At 38.1% G+C, this 17,980-nt stretch overlaps 1 protein-coding gene across 8 annotated transcripts in view; it reads right to left on the bottom strand.

The window, feature by feature from the left end:
* Positions 1-17,980, bottom strand: part of RPS6KC1 (ribosomal protein S6 kinase C1) — a 95,027-nt gene that overhangs the window by 54,818 nt on the left and 22,229 nt on the right. For all 8 annotated transcript variants that reach the window (XR_005558668.1, XR_005558669.1, XM_039359606.1 and 5 more), the window contains 2 exons: positions 17,156-17,212; positions 14,042-14,404 (listed from right to left, as the gene is read on the bottom strand). Coding sequence is in view for 6 of the 8 variants with exons in the window: in XM_039359606.1 (XP_039215540.1) it covers positions 14,042-14,404; positions 17,156-17,212 (420 nt within the window). In the remaining 2 variants the exon portion in view is untranslated. The remainder of the gene's footprint in view (positions 1-14,041; positions 14,405-17,155; positions 17,213-17,980) is intronic.

The raw sequence follows: 17,980 nt of genomic DNA, 5'->3' as shown, positions 1-17,980 counted from the left end.
TGTAGCCCATCTGATGAAAAGATAAGTTTACAGAGCAAATGCAAATTCACCTATTTGCATTTTATTTTAACAAAACATAGGAAAAAAACACCAAACATGAGCATTTTTGCTCCTAAATTTCAGCCGCCCAAATTGAGAATACTTTGAAGGTTGCAAGACGGGGTTAAGTGATTCCTATAGGTGCAGATCATCCACCCTGATATAGTGTTCTACTCATACAACTCAGAAAAAAATAACAATCTAACACATGGACATACTCACCATATATGAAGCTCAACAAGTTAAGAGTAGTTCCACTTTTAGAGAAACTAATGAATATCTATTATGATATTTTATCTGGCAATATAGCTTTAGGTTGTCAGACAATATATGTCAACAATGCATTCTTGTCACATTCATATACTTGGTCCGTAATATATTATTTATGGAGTATCTTAAAAAATTTAAGAGATGTGTAAACCTAAATATGAAATGCTCACTTATTTAGAATTGTTAATATATATTTTACAACCACTGTCAATTTAATGCTTTGCACCTTCATCCTATCAATAGAGCTAAGAGATATTAATTTTTAAAATTATTATACAGCCAGCAAAAAAAGCGACAAGACAATTGAAACCTAAATGAGATTTTTGGGGGGGGGGATGTGTCAAATGACTTTCCTCAGTAGGCTTCAAAGCTAACGGAAAATCAGAAAAACTGTTTGTTTTATCAGTGAAGGTCTCTGCTTGTTAATTTCACAGCAGAAGCTTCAGGGCTCAACAATGGCAAGTATGGGGCCAGGAATCCTCAGTGCAGAAGTTCATTAATTCAGGAGGGACCAAGGTTAATTTGATCATCAATAAGTGTCAATGAGATAATAAAGTATTGGGGATTCTTGTTTCTCTAAGTCAGTGTTGGCTGTGGAATTCTGGGAGTTGAAGTCCACATGCCTTAAAATTGTCAAGGTTGAGAAACACTGCTCTAAGTAGATGACACAAACCATTACACCTATTTTATTTGTTTTGTTTTGTTTTGTTTATTTTATTTTATATTTTATATTTATCTTACCTTTCCAATCTAAAAGACTTTAGGCCATGGGCAAGATATAATATAATTTATGATAATATGATTTATCTAGAGTAACATAACATTATAAATTAAAAACAGAAACAAAAATTAGACAAATACCCACAATTCCTCACAAATGGCCAAATGCTCACTGAAATAAATGTCTTTGTGCTTTTCAAATGTCAAGGGAACAACAGCAAAGTATATCCCCATTAGGTGGAGGCTACTACTGATGAGGCCTTTCTTCTAGTCCACATCCCTGCTATCGGGGGGTGGGACTTTGAGCAGGCCTTCTCTGTTTGGTGGGACAGGAGGGGCAGAACCATATTTAGTAAAGTAGTCCTTGATACAACTTGGTATCATGCCATATACTATGGCAAATATAGACAGCGTATTAAAAAGCAGAGACATGACCTTGCCAACAAAGGTCTGTATAGTCAAAGCTATATTTTTCCCAGTAGTAATGTATGGCTCGGAAAGTTGGACCATAAGGAAGCCTGAGCGCCAAAGAATTGATGTTTTTGAATTGTGGTGCTGGAGAAGACTCTTCAGAGTCTCTTGGATTGCCAGAAGATCAAATGAGTCAATCCTAAAGGAAATCAATCCTGACTGTTTTTAAGAAGGACAGATACTAATGTTGAAGGTCAAATACTGGTCACCTATTGAGAAGAAAGGACTCATTGAAAAATACCCTGACACTGGGAAAGACTGAAGGAGAAGGGCCCGGCAGAGGATGAGATGGTCAGATAGTGTCATCAATGCAATGAACATGAATTTGGGCAAACTCCAGGAAAAAATGGAGGGCAGGGGAGACTGACGTGCTATGGTCCAAGGGGTTGCGAAGAGTCAGACATGACTTAGTAACTGAACAACTACCTTGCCATATATAGCTTTATAGAAGGTAACCAGCATGTTGAACTGGGCTCAGAGGTCAAGTAGAAACCTATGGTAGCTTTGACTTCTTTGACATTCTCCTGTAGAGATTGCTTCAAGTCTTGAAGCCTACCCACTCTCTAAGTTATTCTGAATCCAGCACTTGATGGCTTCTGTCATCCTTACTCAGGGTTTCCCCTTCTGTGGGGAGGTGCAAATAGAGATCCAGGAAGAAGCTTTGAGTTACATTGTTATACAGAATACAGAATAACGGAAGGAGCCTTGGAGGTCTTCTAGTCCAACCCCTTGCCCAAGCAGGAAACTCTATACCATTCCAGACAAATTGTTGTCCAATCTCTTCTTAAAAATCTCCAATGTTGAAGCACCCACAATTTCTGGAAGCAACTCATTTCACTGATTAACTCTTCTCACTGTCAGAAAATTTCTTAGTTGTAGTTTGGATTTCTCTTTGATAAGTTTCCATCTGTTGCTTCTTATCCGGCCCACTGGTGCTTTGGAGAATAAATCAACCCTCTGTATTTTGTGACAGCCTCTCAAATATTGAAAGACTGTTATCATGTCGCCCTCAGTCCTTCTATTTGGTAGACTAGACATACACAGTTCCTGCAATCCACCTTTCCCAAAACTTCTTTGTATTGTTTTCATTATTCATTTTGGTATTGGATTTTTAGGGGAAGTGTTTATTAACAAGAGGACTAATGGTAAAAAGGTAAGAACCCCTGCCCTAACTAGAGCTTGGCAGCTTAGTTGAGAAGAAACTAGGTAAATAGAGATGTGTGTGTGTGTGTGTGTGTGTGTGTGAGAGAGAGAGAGAGAGAGAGAGAGAGAGACAGACAGACAGACGGACAGACAGACAGACAGACAGACAGACAGAGATAGCACGCAAATGTTCATTGTGACCAGAAATGGTTTGCAGCTACTTTTAAATTCATTGGATCTCCATGTATTCCACAAGAACTTAATGTGTTTCCATGTTTGGTTGAAAGTGATTTCTGTGTGTGCCTAATTGGTGAGTGGCCATAACCCAGATCAGGAAATGTGTGTCACAGGGGCTTCTTCCTTTCATTTAGCATCTCTCAAGATACAAGTAAAATTAGCTTTCTGAAACCATAAGGCTTTCTTATGTGGACTGTTATTTAACAAACACTGTTAAACTGGCATGAGATAAATTTATAAAGGCTGCCTGCAGTTTTTGTTGAGTTTCAGTCCCTGGGATTTTAATCAACAGAAAGAAAAGCCCTCCTCAGAAATAGCTTCTCTATTTTGATTAAAAAAAACATTAAAATGTGTCAAACCTCTTTTTCTTCCAGCATAAGTTCTGGAGTAAACAGGAGAAGGTTATTTTCAAAGCCATGTTCCAAGGCTGCTCAGCCAGACCCCAATCACAGTGGCAGAGAACAAGTGAGAAGAGTGAAAAGGATTGCCGTTCCCTTTGCATTCTGTTGTGGAAGAAGAGCTTTCAGCCCAGTTCAGAAAAGATGGCCCAGAAACAGAGTAGCATAAGAGGAATTTGTTAGACAGCAAAGAGGAACCTAGCAGACGCCTGACCCTGGGAAACCAGCTTGAACAGGGAATGCACATTCAGTTAGGGACTGCAGAAAAAATATTTGCATTACACATTTCCTGGAAGATATTGCAGTGCCTGATTTTTAATTTATTTGTTTGTTTGTTTGTTTGTATCTGCAAAGCCTATGGTTTTTCCTCCTTCTCTATGACCACTTTAAATAACTATAGTTACAATCTAGATACAACTTGATGCAAAGCACTTCTATATAAGAAATAAAAAGAGACCTATTGCAAGAAAATCATGTGTGTGCATCGCAAGCCATAACTCTAATCCGTAGAGAGTGGATATACCCTAGAATGCTCTGAGGGAAGCAAGGGTCTTCTGAGCTTTAATAAAAACATTTGCCTTCCAGCTTTGCATGACAATACATAAGGCAATTGATAAAAATTAAAAAAAAACATCCACACAGAAAGCTTTATTTTTTAGAAAATAGTAAGAAAATACCAACAGTATTTCTTTCATTGGAAAGAATTTTCAAAGTCTGCTTCTGGCTTCTGGCCTCCTTTCCTACCCATCTATAAAAGTAGGGACAGATTGATGTGATGCACAGTTCAACTGAGGACTTACTAGAAAGAATCAATTAACAAAAAGGGTATTCGCTAAATCAGAAGGCAATAAATGGGCCTGGAGGGGTGTACCAACCTTAGGCTGCTCTTCATATTAATAAACTCCAGCATCAGTTTTACAGATTGTCTAGATCATGTCCTTCTCTACAACTGGTGTAGCAAATTTCAGTCAGAATCCATGATGTTTTATAGCAGTCTTCCCTATTCTGATGCCCTCTGGATGTGCTGAGATTTTAATCCCCAGAATTCTTAGACAGCATAGGCAAGCATTGGGGGGGGGGGTGACATCCAAATACATTGAAGGCATCAAGTTGGTGACGGCTGATTCATGGCATCCGTTTGAAGGAGGCATGCAGGCAGCTAGAAAACCATTCTGTAGAAACACACAGGCCTGAATCAGATTTGATGCTAAAAATTATTTTAGCTAATTATCTTTGAGTACTGTACACCAGAATTTCATTTACCTGCTAGTTTGGGAGGGGGACTTTTGGGGGAGGAGACATCCCATTACCTTTTTAATACCGTGTTAGAGACAGTACTCCTGCTGAAATATTGAATTTAAGCTTAATTAAAATTAAATTATTTAAATACAGTTCACATAATTACTCTCCGCTTGGTTCTGAAAACAAGAAACAAACCCCAAAACACAACATTGCTGAAAATTTTCTCATCTTGCTGCCAAATTTGAGTGGAGCCAGGAAAGATACATGCAGCACGTACATGTAGCACAAAGGCTCCCCACTCCTATTACAGAATCAAAAAAAAAGAAAGCCAGAAGCAGCACACATTCTGGGAACAGCAAAAGTAGGTTCTTTCACTAGCCCAGGGGTCCTCAACCTTGACAACTTTAAGATTTGTGGACCTCAACTCCACAAGTCTTCAAAGCTGGCCGAGGAATTCTGGGAGTTGAAGTCCACAAGTCTTAAAGTTGCCAAGGTTGAGGACTCCTGCACTAGCCGGAAGGATTACAGTGTGTCCTTGATTAAACTTTAACCTTTCTGTCAGCGAAATGCAAAAATCCAGATGAAAAGCTAGGCCTTTCCAAACCAACACTGATTTCTGAGCAGGGGGAACGTTCCATAATTGGGTTGCTTCAGCCAAGAAATCCTGCTGCGTCTCCATTAAATGTACTATTCCCAATGGGAGGATGCAGATAATAATTCTTTGGTAGATCTTAACATTCTAACTTATAAAGGGAAAAGTGTTTTGATACTGAAGTTTTAAGCAGCAGAAATATTTTGAAAATAATCATTAATTTCTATTGATATAGGCATATACAAAAAGTTTTCCATCCATCCATCCATCCATCTATCTATCTGAATTAGACTTTTCTTTCTTTGCTTCCTTCGGGATAACCTCATGAATCTCCCAGAATAGTTCCTCTCTGAATTTATTTATTTGTAAAATGTATTAATATCAATCTTGTGAATCTTGCACTTCTGGCATCCTTGGGAGCATTCCAAAGACATCTATATACTCATGGAAGAAGACAAAATAAACTTTGGTCTTAGCTTGAAAATTATTTTTATGCATTTAAGATTGTAGCATGTGTAACTTTGTGCTAAAATACAGAAAACAGAGTAACAGATTTGGAAAGGGCCTTGGAGGTCATCTAGTCTAACCCTCTGCTCATGCAGGAGACCCTATACTATTCCAGATAAGTGGCTCTCCGATCTCTTCTTAAAAACCTCCAGTGATGGAACTTCCGGTGGTGATGGCCGCGCCGATGGCGGCTTTTTTCAGCCGTCTGCCCTGGGATGTGTCAAAGCCATCTGAGACAGCGAGCAACAGCTGTCTCACGGCTTGGAACCTCTCTCCCCGGGCGAAGGGGAGGAGGTGAGCTTTCCTCAGATAGTGGTAGAGCTCCCCGAGACCCCAAAGCTTTCTTTTTGGTGGTCGGAGGGTAAGAGCTCCCACGGAGTCTGAGATGTCCTCCGCATTCCAGGATGCCTTTGCCCTGATTTTTATCCAGGGCAAAGCTAGACGCTGCTTCCACATCTGCACTTAAAATGAATTTGTGAGTAAAATTTAAAGCAGACAGAGCTGACCGGGAGAGATTAAAATGGGGATTATTTCGAGACTTTAACTCTAGAAAAGAATTTATCTTCTCCTTTTTTTAATTAAGAGTGGTGAAAAATGGCACTGAGATGTTGATTCTTTGAGTGAAAGGACTGGAACTTCTATTTGGAACAATGTAACAGATTTTGTATTTATATAAAATGCAAGAATCTTCTTTTTTCCTTTTAAGGGGGCTTTTGTCTTTTTTCCTCCCCTCTTTTCTTCTTTTTTTTGGTATTTGTTGATTTTATAAGATTTTAGCAGACTTTTTAACAAGTGGTCTTAAAAATAAAATGGCTTCAAAGCGTCTCGGAGCTTCTATTGTTTCTAAAGCCTCGATCTTCCTGGTAATGCAGACAGCTCAGCAAGCTAAGTTTAAGTTATCACCACCTTCTCCATCGTTACCAGCATCTATACTTAAAGGTTTACAGGATGCCTTGGGAAATAAGGCAAGACAGATTAAAGAAGAGATGGAGGAATTTCTTGAAAATAAAATTAGGGAACTGAGAAAGGATATTGCATCTGCGTTTCAAAAGTTTGTTGGTCATATAGATCATCTGGATGATCATATTGATGATGTTGTGGAAAATTTTGAAAAACTGGAAGATTGAATTGATAAAGTAGAAAATAAGGCGGAAATAATACTAGATGAAATTACTATGTTACAATATAGAGACATAGAATAGCTTTAAGAATAAGGGGAATGAAGGAAAACATGCAAGAGGATTTGAGACAAGTGGTGGTAAAAGATATAGCTTTCATTTTGGGGGCTGAGCCTGAAGAAATACTGAGAGAGACGGAAAAAGTTTTTAGGGTTAATTCAAGGGTTGCGAGGCAGAGGAATTTGCCACGAGATGTGGTTATTTATTTTTCTAGGAGATCACTTTGTAATGAAATTTTACAGGCTTTTTATAAGCAGAGATTTCAAATTGCAACTCAAGATGTTATAATTTTAAAAGAAATACCTTCAAAAATTCTTAGAAAAAGAAAAGATTTTGCTTTTTTGGCTGATGAGCTCAAAAAACGACAGGTCCGGTTCAGATGGGAGATACCGGCTGGAATAGCAGTGAATTATGCGGGGATATATCATAGACTTAACACAATTTCAAAGGCAAAAGATTTTTACACTTCTGTTTTGAAGGCGGGCTCTCCATCATCTTTACGACCTGAGATTACAGAAGAAAAGTCGGAAGGGCAGCCGGTTGAAGGTGTTACGCTATTGGATGTAGGAGACATACAGGCTGAACCTCTGCAGCAGTCTCTTGTGACAGAAGATTTTTTAAAGAAACCGAGAATGACTCGTGCAGCCTATAGACGTAAAGTAAAAAAACAGCAGAAGGCAGATGTTGGAATAAAGAAAAGGAAATAATGAACTTTTGTAATAGTTTTTTGAGACAGAAGATGTTTTAAAGGAATAGTGAATGATTTGTGTAGTATGTAAATGTAAAGAAAAAGAATAATAGAAGGTGACGATTTAGTGGAAAAGTTTAAATATTTGGGAGTATATATATTATAAAATTTTTAATTTAAAGTGTATAAAAATAATTATGAGGTATTATGGTTAAATGTGTAAAAGAATTTAAATTCTAATGATCTCTGATGGTGAGAATTTTAGTGATTAAGATGAATGGTTTGTTGAAACTTTTTAAGCAGGAGGGTATTAATAGATTTACTTAGGGGTGGGAAAAAGAGCAAATAGCCAAGTTTATCGAATGTAAGTTTGTTGGTTGGGTTATATTGGAAGGAAAATTTTGTGTTTATTATGGATGAATGGTTGTTTAAAAGAAATATACACCTCAGCGTGGAGAAGATGGATAAATTACATGTAAAGTAAATATGGGTTGATATGGAATTAAAAAGTATTATTTAGATTATAAATAATTTTTAGTTTTTAATTTGGAATTGCTTATATTGTTATTTTTGTTTTTTTGTTTTTTTATATACTATATACATTTTATTTGCTTAAATTTGTTTTGTATTCGAGTTAAAGTACATTATTGATTTTGTTATTTGTACAGTTTGATAAGTTTATTTAGAATTTGTTTGTTTATTTGTAACCCTGTAACCAGCTCTGGGAAGTGAGGGGGGGAGGGAGGGAGGGGGTTATTTTAGGGGGGGATACTGTTAAAAACTTGTATAAAACTTTTCAATAAAAAAAAATAAAAAACCTCCAGTGATGGAATGCCCACAACTTCTGGAGGCAAGCCATTCTACTGATTGATTGTTCTCACTGACAGGAAATTTCACCTTAGTGCTACTGTAGGTTGGATCTCTCTTATTTATTTGTTAATTTTATTTGTTGCCTATCTCACTGTGAAGCCACTCTATAGACAGCTTTCTTTTTTTCTTTCTCTTTGTTAAGCTTCCATCAGTGACTTCTTGGCTTGCCCTCAAGTGCTCTGGAGAATAGGCTGACCCACTCCTCTCTGTGACAGCCTCTCAATTATTGGAAAACTGCTATCATGTCATCCCTAGTCCTTCTCTTCATACACACACACACACACACACACACACACACACACACATCCTATGATTTAAAATTAGGACACATCTGATATATTAAAGGAACAGAACAGAATTATTGTCATGACAAAATAAAAATAAATTAATCAGACTGATCCTACTTCTTACTTATTTTACTGATACATGTAGCTCCTTTTTTCTAGAGCATCCCTAATGAGAAGAATTTGGATAAAGAGATTAGGATTCAGAAAGCAGCTTCTCAGTCTCCAACCAAAGCTTAATATATGATGCATTTCACCCTGAAGTGACAGACCAATCACTTTTCTTGGAAATGCTTCTAAGTGAAAAAGTGACAAGGGAGAGTAAGCAACATTTACAAAACATAGTTATGGTTTTCAAATAATTCAGAGTAAATTTCTTGGGTCCTGAGAGACAGTTCTGGCAATCTTCAACTAGCTAGCTTCATAACCATCATTTCCTGGTAGAGCACAGGCCTTGTTGAAAGGTTACAACTCAAGGAAATACCCTATTTCTTTGCTTTTCTGTTTCTCTTGTTGGACTAGGCGCAAAACGTTATTGAAAGAATGTTTTATACAAAGAGAGGAAAATAAAAATACAGGAGTGTTGTTATATGATGAGGAAATGCTGATCAAAGCTGGCCTCCTTTAATAAATGTGCATGCAGCACATTGACTTTGGCCACAGCTGTGCATTGTTTTGTTTCATCAAATCATTCTCCTTCATGAAAATATTACCTGTATCCTTTCTTGCTTTTTTTCTTTTTTAAATAAAATTTTATTACAAAATACAATATATGGACTTCAAAATCTCTGTTAATTTCAATCACTGACTGATTTTACTCACAATACTCCCAAATAAATCTGATATTTTTTACCAGAAACCCTATACAAAGCAGTCTTTAAAGAAAGGAGTAGTCAGGACATATTTCTCCCCTGAATTTTGAGTAATAAAGACACTTGTGTTTACATCTGGCTGCCACAAATATCCAAGATATTCCTTACAAGAAAGCTACTAATAATCTCTCCTTTTCAGGAGGTGAGAGAACCAAGGACCCAGAAACATTTTTCAGTGCTAGGCCTTGCCTCCCATGGAGTTAATGTCTCCTCACTCACCTGCCTCCCCCCCACCCGCGCCTCCGCCTCCGCCTGCTGCTTGGACAGGTAATCAATTCACCTGCGCTGCACAGGCTGCACAGCCCCAGAATGTGCCGGCCAAGGGGCCAGCGGGCTCTGGCTGCTGTTGGACACCATTGGCCCCCAAGTGCTTGCCGTCTCTTTGCGCGTACTGGGGTGGTGTGTCCGGCTGGGCTGATCACCCTGATACCATGTTTCCCTGAAAATAAGGCCTAATGCGTCTTTTGGAGCCAAAAAAGTATATAAGACCGGGCCTTATTTTCAGGGAAACACGATATTTAATTATTGGCAAAGCTGATGAGGAATGTGGGACCTGCAGTCTTAATATATCTGAAGGGTGTCAGCTTGGAGAAATCTTCCTTAACGGATCAGAGCTTCTTGGTATATAAATTCCTACAAGGAAGATCCTCTGAAGATAAAAAGTCTGAAAACCACTTCCACTATCTTGAATGGGAATTAAAGAATATCAAAAATGTTGTTTTAGAAAAGGAGACTGTTAACTAATGTTATCTTCAGGAAGACACAAATGATTATAGAGTACTTTACTCGGGAAGCAACTGCAATTCAAGTGTCCCAAATCAGACTGGCATTGGAGAGCAGTTTTTTCTTTTATATAAAAAATGTTTCAATATTTGAAAGCAAGTTCAACATACATAGTCCAAAATAAATGTCTATGAAGAAGAAAAACTGTAGCTTATTAGTAGGGACCCATACTTTGGACACCACCAACACCAAAGACAAGATTCAATTTCTAGTTAGTGTAGGCTATACCCAGCAAAGTGAAACAACATGACTTGTTAAAATATGACAAAATGTAAAAAAAAACAAGGAGAGGGAGAATAGGGATATCTTATGCTCACTAGATATCAGATAAAGTTTGTGATATACCTAATCTACATGCTTGATGCCACCATGTGGCAATAGCTTGTATTTATATTTGTGTCTTTAGTAGAAAATAACACCCTTTTTTTTTTTTTAAAGACATCAGCACACAATTCTATGTAATGCTTGTGATTCCCAAATTAGGCTGAACTGTAAAATAGCATCATGGCTAGAATTTAAAGGGAAAGACTGGGGAGAAGAATTTTAAAAAGATGCAGGACAGAGGTATCAGAAGGTAGTTTTCTCACAACAAAAGGCAACAAGAATGAAGAAAGTCATTTGACGTCTCAGCCTTTCTTCCAACTTTTAGTACAACTCTGGGAAAAAGCTGGAATAAGAGAATTACTGATGCAAAGTCACCCAGTGAGATTTCTCAGCTGACAATGGCCTTGAATAGGGAATCTCCAATCCAGATACACACTATAACTAACACACTATGTTAGCTCTCATTATTATTAAGGCAGCATTATTAATTGTAATTATATTGCTACATAAGGTCTATGGAGACTCTCACCATCCAGTCAAAGCTGAAGAAGCTTCTTGGATGAGAAGCGAAATGTCTTCAAAGAAAAACAAGAAAAAGTTGCCAGTTGCCTCTTGAAAAAGCACCTTTGAGACAACCATGACCTGGATGACTGAGAATCTCCATTTAGCTATGCAGGAGTATGAATAGATTTCCAGAAAACATGCAGACTACAGGAACCATTTGCACTTCAGTTTGAGATGCAGACAACACAGACTTATCCCCAACAGCCTGCACCTGTGTTCAATAGTGAAAGTACACAAGGCAGAAAACATCCTGCAGAAAGCAGTTCCACAACACAGTCCTTTCAGCAGTTCCAAAAAGGCTCCACACCCATTTGTACTACTCAGGTGACCCTAAGGACACAGACAAACCTCCAAGTGGCCTCAACAACTCTCTAAAAAAATGCAAATGACCAGCTGTCTGCAAGGAATATAAATCCTTCCATTCCTCACCATTCAGTCGAAGCTGAAGAAACTTCTTGGATGAGCAGTGAAATGTCTTCAAAGAAAAACAAGAAAGTCCAATTGCCTCTTGAAAAGGCATTTTTGGGACACTACTACATAATGTTACAAAAGCTAGAATAGATTAGATACTGGAGTAGGACTGGAAAGATTCAAGTTCTAGTACCCCCTTAGGCATGGAAGCAAGCTATAGAATCAAGTTGACCTTGGTCCAGCCATTTCTTCTCAGTTTAAATCAATGCCAAGCTCTGCAATAAGCAACTGATAAAGAAACCCTCTCATTATATCATGGATTAATAGCTTCACCGCAAAAATTAGGTGAGTACAGTCTTAAGAAAACAGGCCCTACAATCACACAGAGCAAACAAGTAAGAGGACGACTATTAGTATAGCATAGTATTTTCCTAGGTAGTATCAACAAATTGAATATACTGTTACTATACACTTTCAGAATATGAGCAAATACAAATCTGTCGTCTGGGACAATATGCCCTCAGATGTTTCTATGATGTTTACCTTACTAGCCTTTAAAGAAAGCATTAAAGCATCTTCTATAACTTTTATTATACTGGTTCATAACTTAATGAAGTTGGATAGATCTTCTGCTCTCTTTCTGCTGGTGGATGGGAACTATTTTTGCACAATTAGTTTGCTGAGAAACTTGAGACACCCAAAAATATTACCTTTCAGTTATCAATTCATATTCAGTGGAACCTATTCTCTTATCCCCTGGAGAAAAATAGAACACTTTGCCTTGAGCACCCTCCTGTGGGCTCAGATTAGAACTTCAAGAAAGGGTTCTTTACATTGTGTCATAATAAATCTTGCTTTATATGCTGGGAACGATGTAGCTTCCCTCATCTTAAGCTTTACTTCTCTTTCTGATTATTCATACTGGAAATTTGTTCTTAATCATGTGAAATAATCATTATATGAAATAAAGTAACTTCAAGTTATGATTTATAAGGTTTTTTTTCTACAAACCAAAAAGAAACAATACTATAGGCTCCGAACTATTGCTAAGTTGTGGTTAAATAAAATTGGAAATAAAAGCTTTGAAATTTTCATTGTAATACCCAAATGCAACTGTGGGGAGAAAATAAAGTTCCTGCTGAATCATATGTGAGCAAGAGTTTTTAAGGTATGTCAAAAACAGACATAGAGCTAGAATTTTACCTATTGAAGTTATGGTACCGTATTTTCCGGCGTATAAGACAACTCGGCGTATAAGATGACCCCCGACTTCGGAGAAGATTTACATGGTTAGAAAGTCGTCTTATACGCCAGAGAATACGGTACTTTCCGGCGTATAAGATGACTCAGCATATAAGACAACCCCTGACTTCGGAGAAGATTTGCATGGTTTAGAAAGTCGTCTTATGCGCCCAAAAATACGGTAGTTAAACTTGTTAGTCAGAAGTTCCTTGCTGCAAATTCCCACAGAGGAAGAGTTAATACATAAAATATTAGCATGTGCGGAAATGGACAGGCTCACAATGATATTAAAAGATAAATGTGGATCAGTTTATTATGAAACCTGGGATAAATTTTACCGCTGGAGGAATTTGAAGAGGACAGTAGGGTTTAAAGACGAATGTTAAGATAGAAATATATGTTATTTTAGAACAAATATTGTATATAAAACTTAGATGTATATGTAGAGGCGAAGAATTGATTGTAAAAAGTGGAATAATCTGATAAGAATGTATATACTGGAATGTCACATCAAATCCAATGTTTGTTGTTTTTAATTGTATTATAAATGAAATTTGAAAAAAAATAAAAGAAGTTCCTTGCTGCTAGCAAAAGCCACTGGACTGATTTGGGAAAAAAAATAATTCTGTCAGAAGCCTCATCTGCTAAACCTGCCTCAGAGGAATAGATCAGAGAGTAAACAGCAATCAGGGATTATTTCACCCTAAGTAGAGACCACCTTTTCCCCCTATCAGCTGGTACTGCCAAACTTATCAGAGGGAGAAGTCCTTCTATTGCATTCTGATCTTCAACCTGCTAAATTTTGTAACCAAGAATCCTCCTTTTAATGCCTTACTTGCTTTCTCTTTTCCTTTTGCATGCTGACTTTTAGACTGTTAGCCTATAAGTACTATTTCTGTTCTTTATAAGCTTTTCTATTTCAATAAAGAAAGAAATGTAAAGTGGCCCAGGATTGGTTTTCTATTTCCTTTAATATCCAATTATTTAATTACAATTCAAACGTGCTGCATAGAGCACGGGTGTCAAACTCGCCACGTCATGTGACATGTTGCGACGTATCACAACTCTTTTTGCATTGCCGGCAATGGGGGGGGGCACGGCTTCAGTATGATGAAACCGGCCTGTGGGCCAGCAGTTTGACACCCCTGGCATAGAGGGTAAAGGCTTAAGTTACTAAAATAAGTGTTAATATAAATGAGATCATACCTTGAACTCCTTCTAAAAGCAGATCAACTCCTTTTCTGTAAAAGCCAAATGCAGCTTCATAATCTTCCTCTTCCTCCTTCTTCAAGGCCAGCTTTATCAGTTCTCCAGCTTTGTCCAAGTAATCTCTTCTGCCAAGCTTGGCCTTCAAGCTCCCAGTGAATAAACCCCGGCTCTCCCTCTCATTCTCAGATTTGATCCATTCCTGATCTAAAATGGCAGATGACAATACTGGATGTTCAGCAGCAAAGCTGAGACCAAGCAATGTGCTGGGGGAATCCTGGTTAGATGCCATTCCATCATCTAACTCAACAAGAGAATCTGCATCAATGGTCAAGGAAATCAAATCACTGTCGCTGGATAAACCTGTAGGGAGACAAAAGAATGGAGAGCATTTATCCTCTAAAGCAGACATGTCAAACACAAGGCCCGGGGGCCAGATACGGCCCGTGAAGTGGTTTCATGTGGCCCATGAAGCCATCCTGGAAACAGTGAGGGAACGGCCCCTACTGCCTTGGCCCTGGCCCAGGCTGGCTGAGAGCCAATGTACAATTTTGTGGTGGCCATCTATGCTGAAATTCATTCAGTCTTAGCTCCACAAGGCCATCTGGAAACAGCAAGGAACCAGCCCCTGCCGTGTCGGCCCCACCCCCTGGGTGCATGCTGGGGAGGTGTCACCCTTTATGAGGAATGAAGAAATGCACCATCGCCTGGAAGTGGCCAGCAAATGGCCCTTGCCTACTTCACATATCCAGCTTGATGGGCTCCGGCGGAGGAGTTTCAGTAGGCAGTGAGGCTCCTCCAGTAGACCATGCCTTGGCACTTGCCCCGGTCCCACCCCCTTCTGCCAGAGACCCTCAGATCTGTCTCACTCCTGCCCAGGCCCCCACAGGCACCCTTAACGCGAACGATGTAGAGCTGGCCATGCCCACCCAATAGGCCACACCCAGCCAGTAGGCCACACCCAGCCAGTAGGCCACACCCAGCCAGCCCTCCTGAGGGCAACCGCAATGCTGATGCGGCCCTCAATGACATTGAGTTTGACACCCCTGCTCTAAAGAAACCCTACTAGAAAGTCTTGATTTAGAAGGTAAGTAAAAGAAGTATCCATGAAAGCCACAGATCACTGCCTCTAAAAAAGAGAGTGGTCTTTCTTTTATGTGGTAACTAGGATAATAGATGTGATGTACTTTGAGCCCTCAGTAAAGTGTATCATAAACACTAATGATGATGAAGAATGTTGATGAAGATCATACAATTTATAACTTGTTTTTGTACAACCTATTCCACTGGTGAGTAAAAAATTAGTACTCTGCTAGGTTAAATTAAAAGTTAATCTAGTTGAATTTTTAATTCATGCTATGGCTCAAGAACAGCCCACTGGAGATTGTCACTCAAGCTGTCCAGCAATTAATTTTGAGAAACGTATGGCTCCAGAGGTAGAGGTAATATACAGGCAACATGTCTTTTAATCAGCCACAATTTTTCCTGTTAGGATTTATTTAATTTCCTTCCAAATCATTATAGGTCAGTGATTATTATAAAAAAAAACTTGGGATGCAACTTCTATAGTTCCATGTGAGGAAATGCTTCTTTTTAATCTGTCCCAAATCTCCTAACATTGGATTTATTGGATGAATCCAAGTTCCAATTCAATGGGAAAGGAATACAATCTTCTTTATCCATTTCCATTATTGTTTATATTATGCAGAGCATACACTTGCTGATGAATCCTTTTTTAATCTAATCTAATAAATCTCAGTATAAATGTCTAAGAAGATCCTCATATACCCAGGTCATGGTTGTCCCAAAGGCGCTGTTTAAAAGGCAACTGGACTTTCTTGGGGGGGGGGGGTCCCTTGAATTGAAGAAGCTTCTTGGATGAGAAATGAAACGTAATCAAGGGAAAATAAACCAAGAAAGTCCAGTTGCCTTTTGAACAGCACCTTTGGGACAAGTCTCAGTGTAATATTTCCTCATAAAGGAGTGCTAGATTTGTTTTATTACAATTTCTTTCTGAACAATTAAAGTACAGTTGGCAGAACTATACTTTATCTGTCTATATTAGTCCAGGTTGTTTTGATAATATTTCAGAGTGCTGAACCAACCCATACCTCATATTTCTTCTTCTTCAGTGTTCCTCCAAGAGATTTGGCTCCTACGTTGTTGAGTAACATAATTTTCTCAAAGTACATAATGACATTTAATAACTCATCTTTCTTTTAGCAAGTAGATAAAATGTAGCAAGCGGGTGAATAACACTAAAATAGTCCCCATTGCTTGGAGATTTATAATTTTCATTCCTGTTTAGAGCTATTTAGAGCTCATTTGTAAATAAATCAATGGAATACAGTCAAAATGTCATTGAGGATTTGAATAAGATGCTGATTTGTATATCAATTCACATTCAGTGGACAACTTATTTTATTGCTATAGAGTAGAACTGGTGTAATATTTGAGCATTCCAAAAATTCTCATACTGAAAGTGCAAACCAGATGAGCATCACGCAAAACTCAGATTAAAAGAACCTGAAGTGGCACAGATTAAAAGTGAAGTGGCACAACTTGAGACTGAAGTCAAAAATCTGGTAATCCTCCAGTTCAAGTCTTACTTCTGCCAAAAATGCATTTGGTGATCTTAAGCTGGAAGAGATGAGCAATAGTTTAACAGAAAAACCAATGTTTTGCACATAAAATGTCTCAGGTTATAGCAGCTTGCTCACTCTCTCTCTGAAACTGCAACAAATCAGGATCAATTATTTATGATCATTCATGCCCTTGTAACTCTCATCTATGTTGCTACAGTTTGCTTTACATGGGGCTGCCCTTGAGGACTATTCAGAAATTATTAGCCTGTATGTCGATGGGTTCTGTCTTGTTCTCCATGTGATACCATTACTGCAGGAGCTGCCTTGATTACCAATAAGATCCAAAAGCAATCCATTGTGTTGGTGCTCCTCAAAAAGCCCTAGTAAGGTTCAAAACTGTATGCTGCAAGTGGAGTCTACCCTAAAGGGGCCAGTGCATTATGGGTGACTTCTTTTTTGAATTTAAATAAACTGAATTTAAATAAACTGAATTAACCTAAACTGCTCAATTTACTCCATTCTTTCTTACCTCCATATTCTGTCTGGCTAAGTGTCACTTCATCAAGGACACCAATATCCTTCCGAACTGTAGAAACAAAAATGAATGCCAGTGTTAATTACACATAGGTTTGAAATAGGACAGACTCACTGCAGCTGGAAATTCTAAAAAAATGTTGGGGGAAGGGCACAGTTTGTTGGGTAAATGAGATCTAGAAAAATATAAACCGTTTTATTCTAAAAGCCTAAATCAGCTTCTCTCAATCATTCACCCTTCAGATGTGTAGGATCTCCAACTAACCTGACCAACAGCCTACACTGAAGATGCACCACAATTCCATAAGCGTTTAGATAACTGATCTGTATTTTCCCCTGGTGTTCTTGTTTTCATCTGGTCTCTATTTCTTTTAAGATTTTATATTGTGTTCTACCACATTTGTGAATTTACACCTGAAACCTCATTTGATGAATCCCCCGAAAGAGCACTGGCTATTGGATGATCTAGAAATACACCAAAAAGCTGATTATAAAAAGGATTTCACAGTTTACAGTCAGAACATTAGATTAAAAATTATCTGAACAGTTATTGCTACAATAGCTATTATTTCATCATGGTTTCTGCATAACAGAGAAAACAAAACCAGGAAAAATTTATCACTTTCACAATCAAGAAAATCAGAATTTAAATATAATGCTGCCATCTAGAGGAGATGAAGATTAAGAGGCCATAAGAAGTTGTTACCAAATCTAATTTGAATGTGACAGAAAGACAGGAAATGTGAAGGCATGACTGAAAAGTATTGACATATTTTATTGTTTTCTTCTTATAGATCCTTTCTTTCTGTCCACTGGTCAC

This window comes from Crotalus tigris, unplaced genomic scaffold, assembly GCF_016545835.1.
Source record: "Crotalus tigris isolate CLP2741 ecotype Arizona unplaced genomic scaffold, ASM1654583v1 scf7180000019097.2288821080:1192077, whole genome shotgun sequence".
NCBI classification, from domain to species: Eukaryota; Metazoa; Chordata; class Lepidosauria; order Squamata; family Viperidae; genus Crotalus; species Crotalus tigris.
This window is presented reverse-complemented; position numbering and strand designations above follow the sequence as displayed.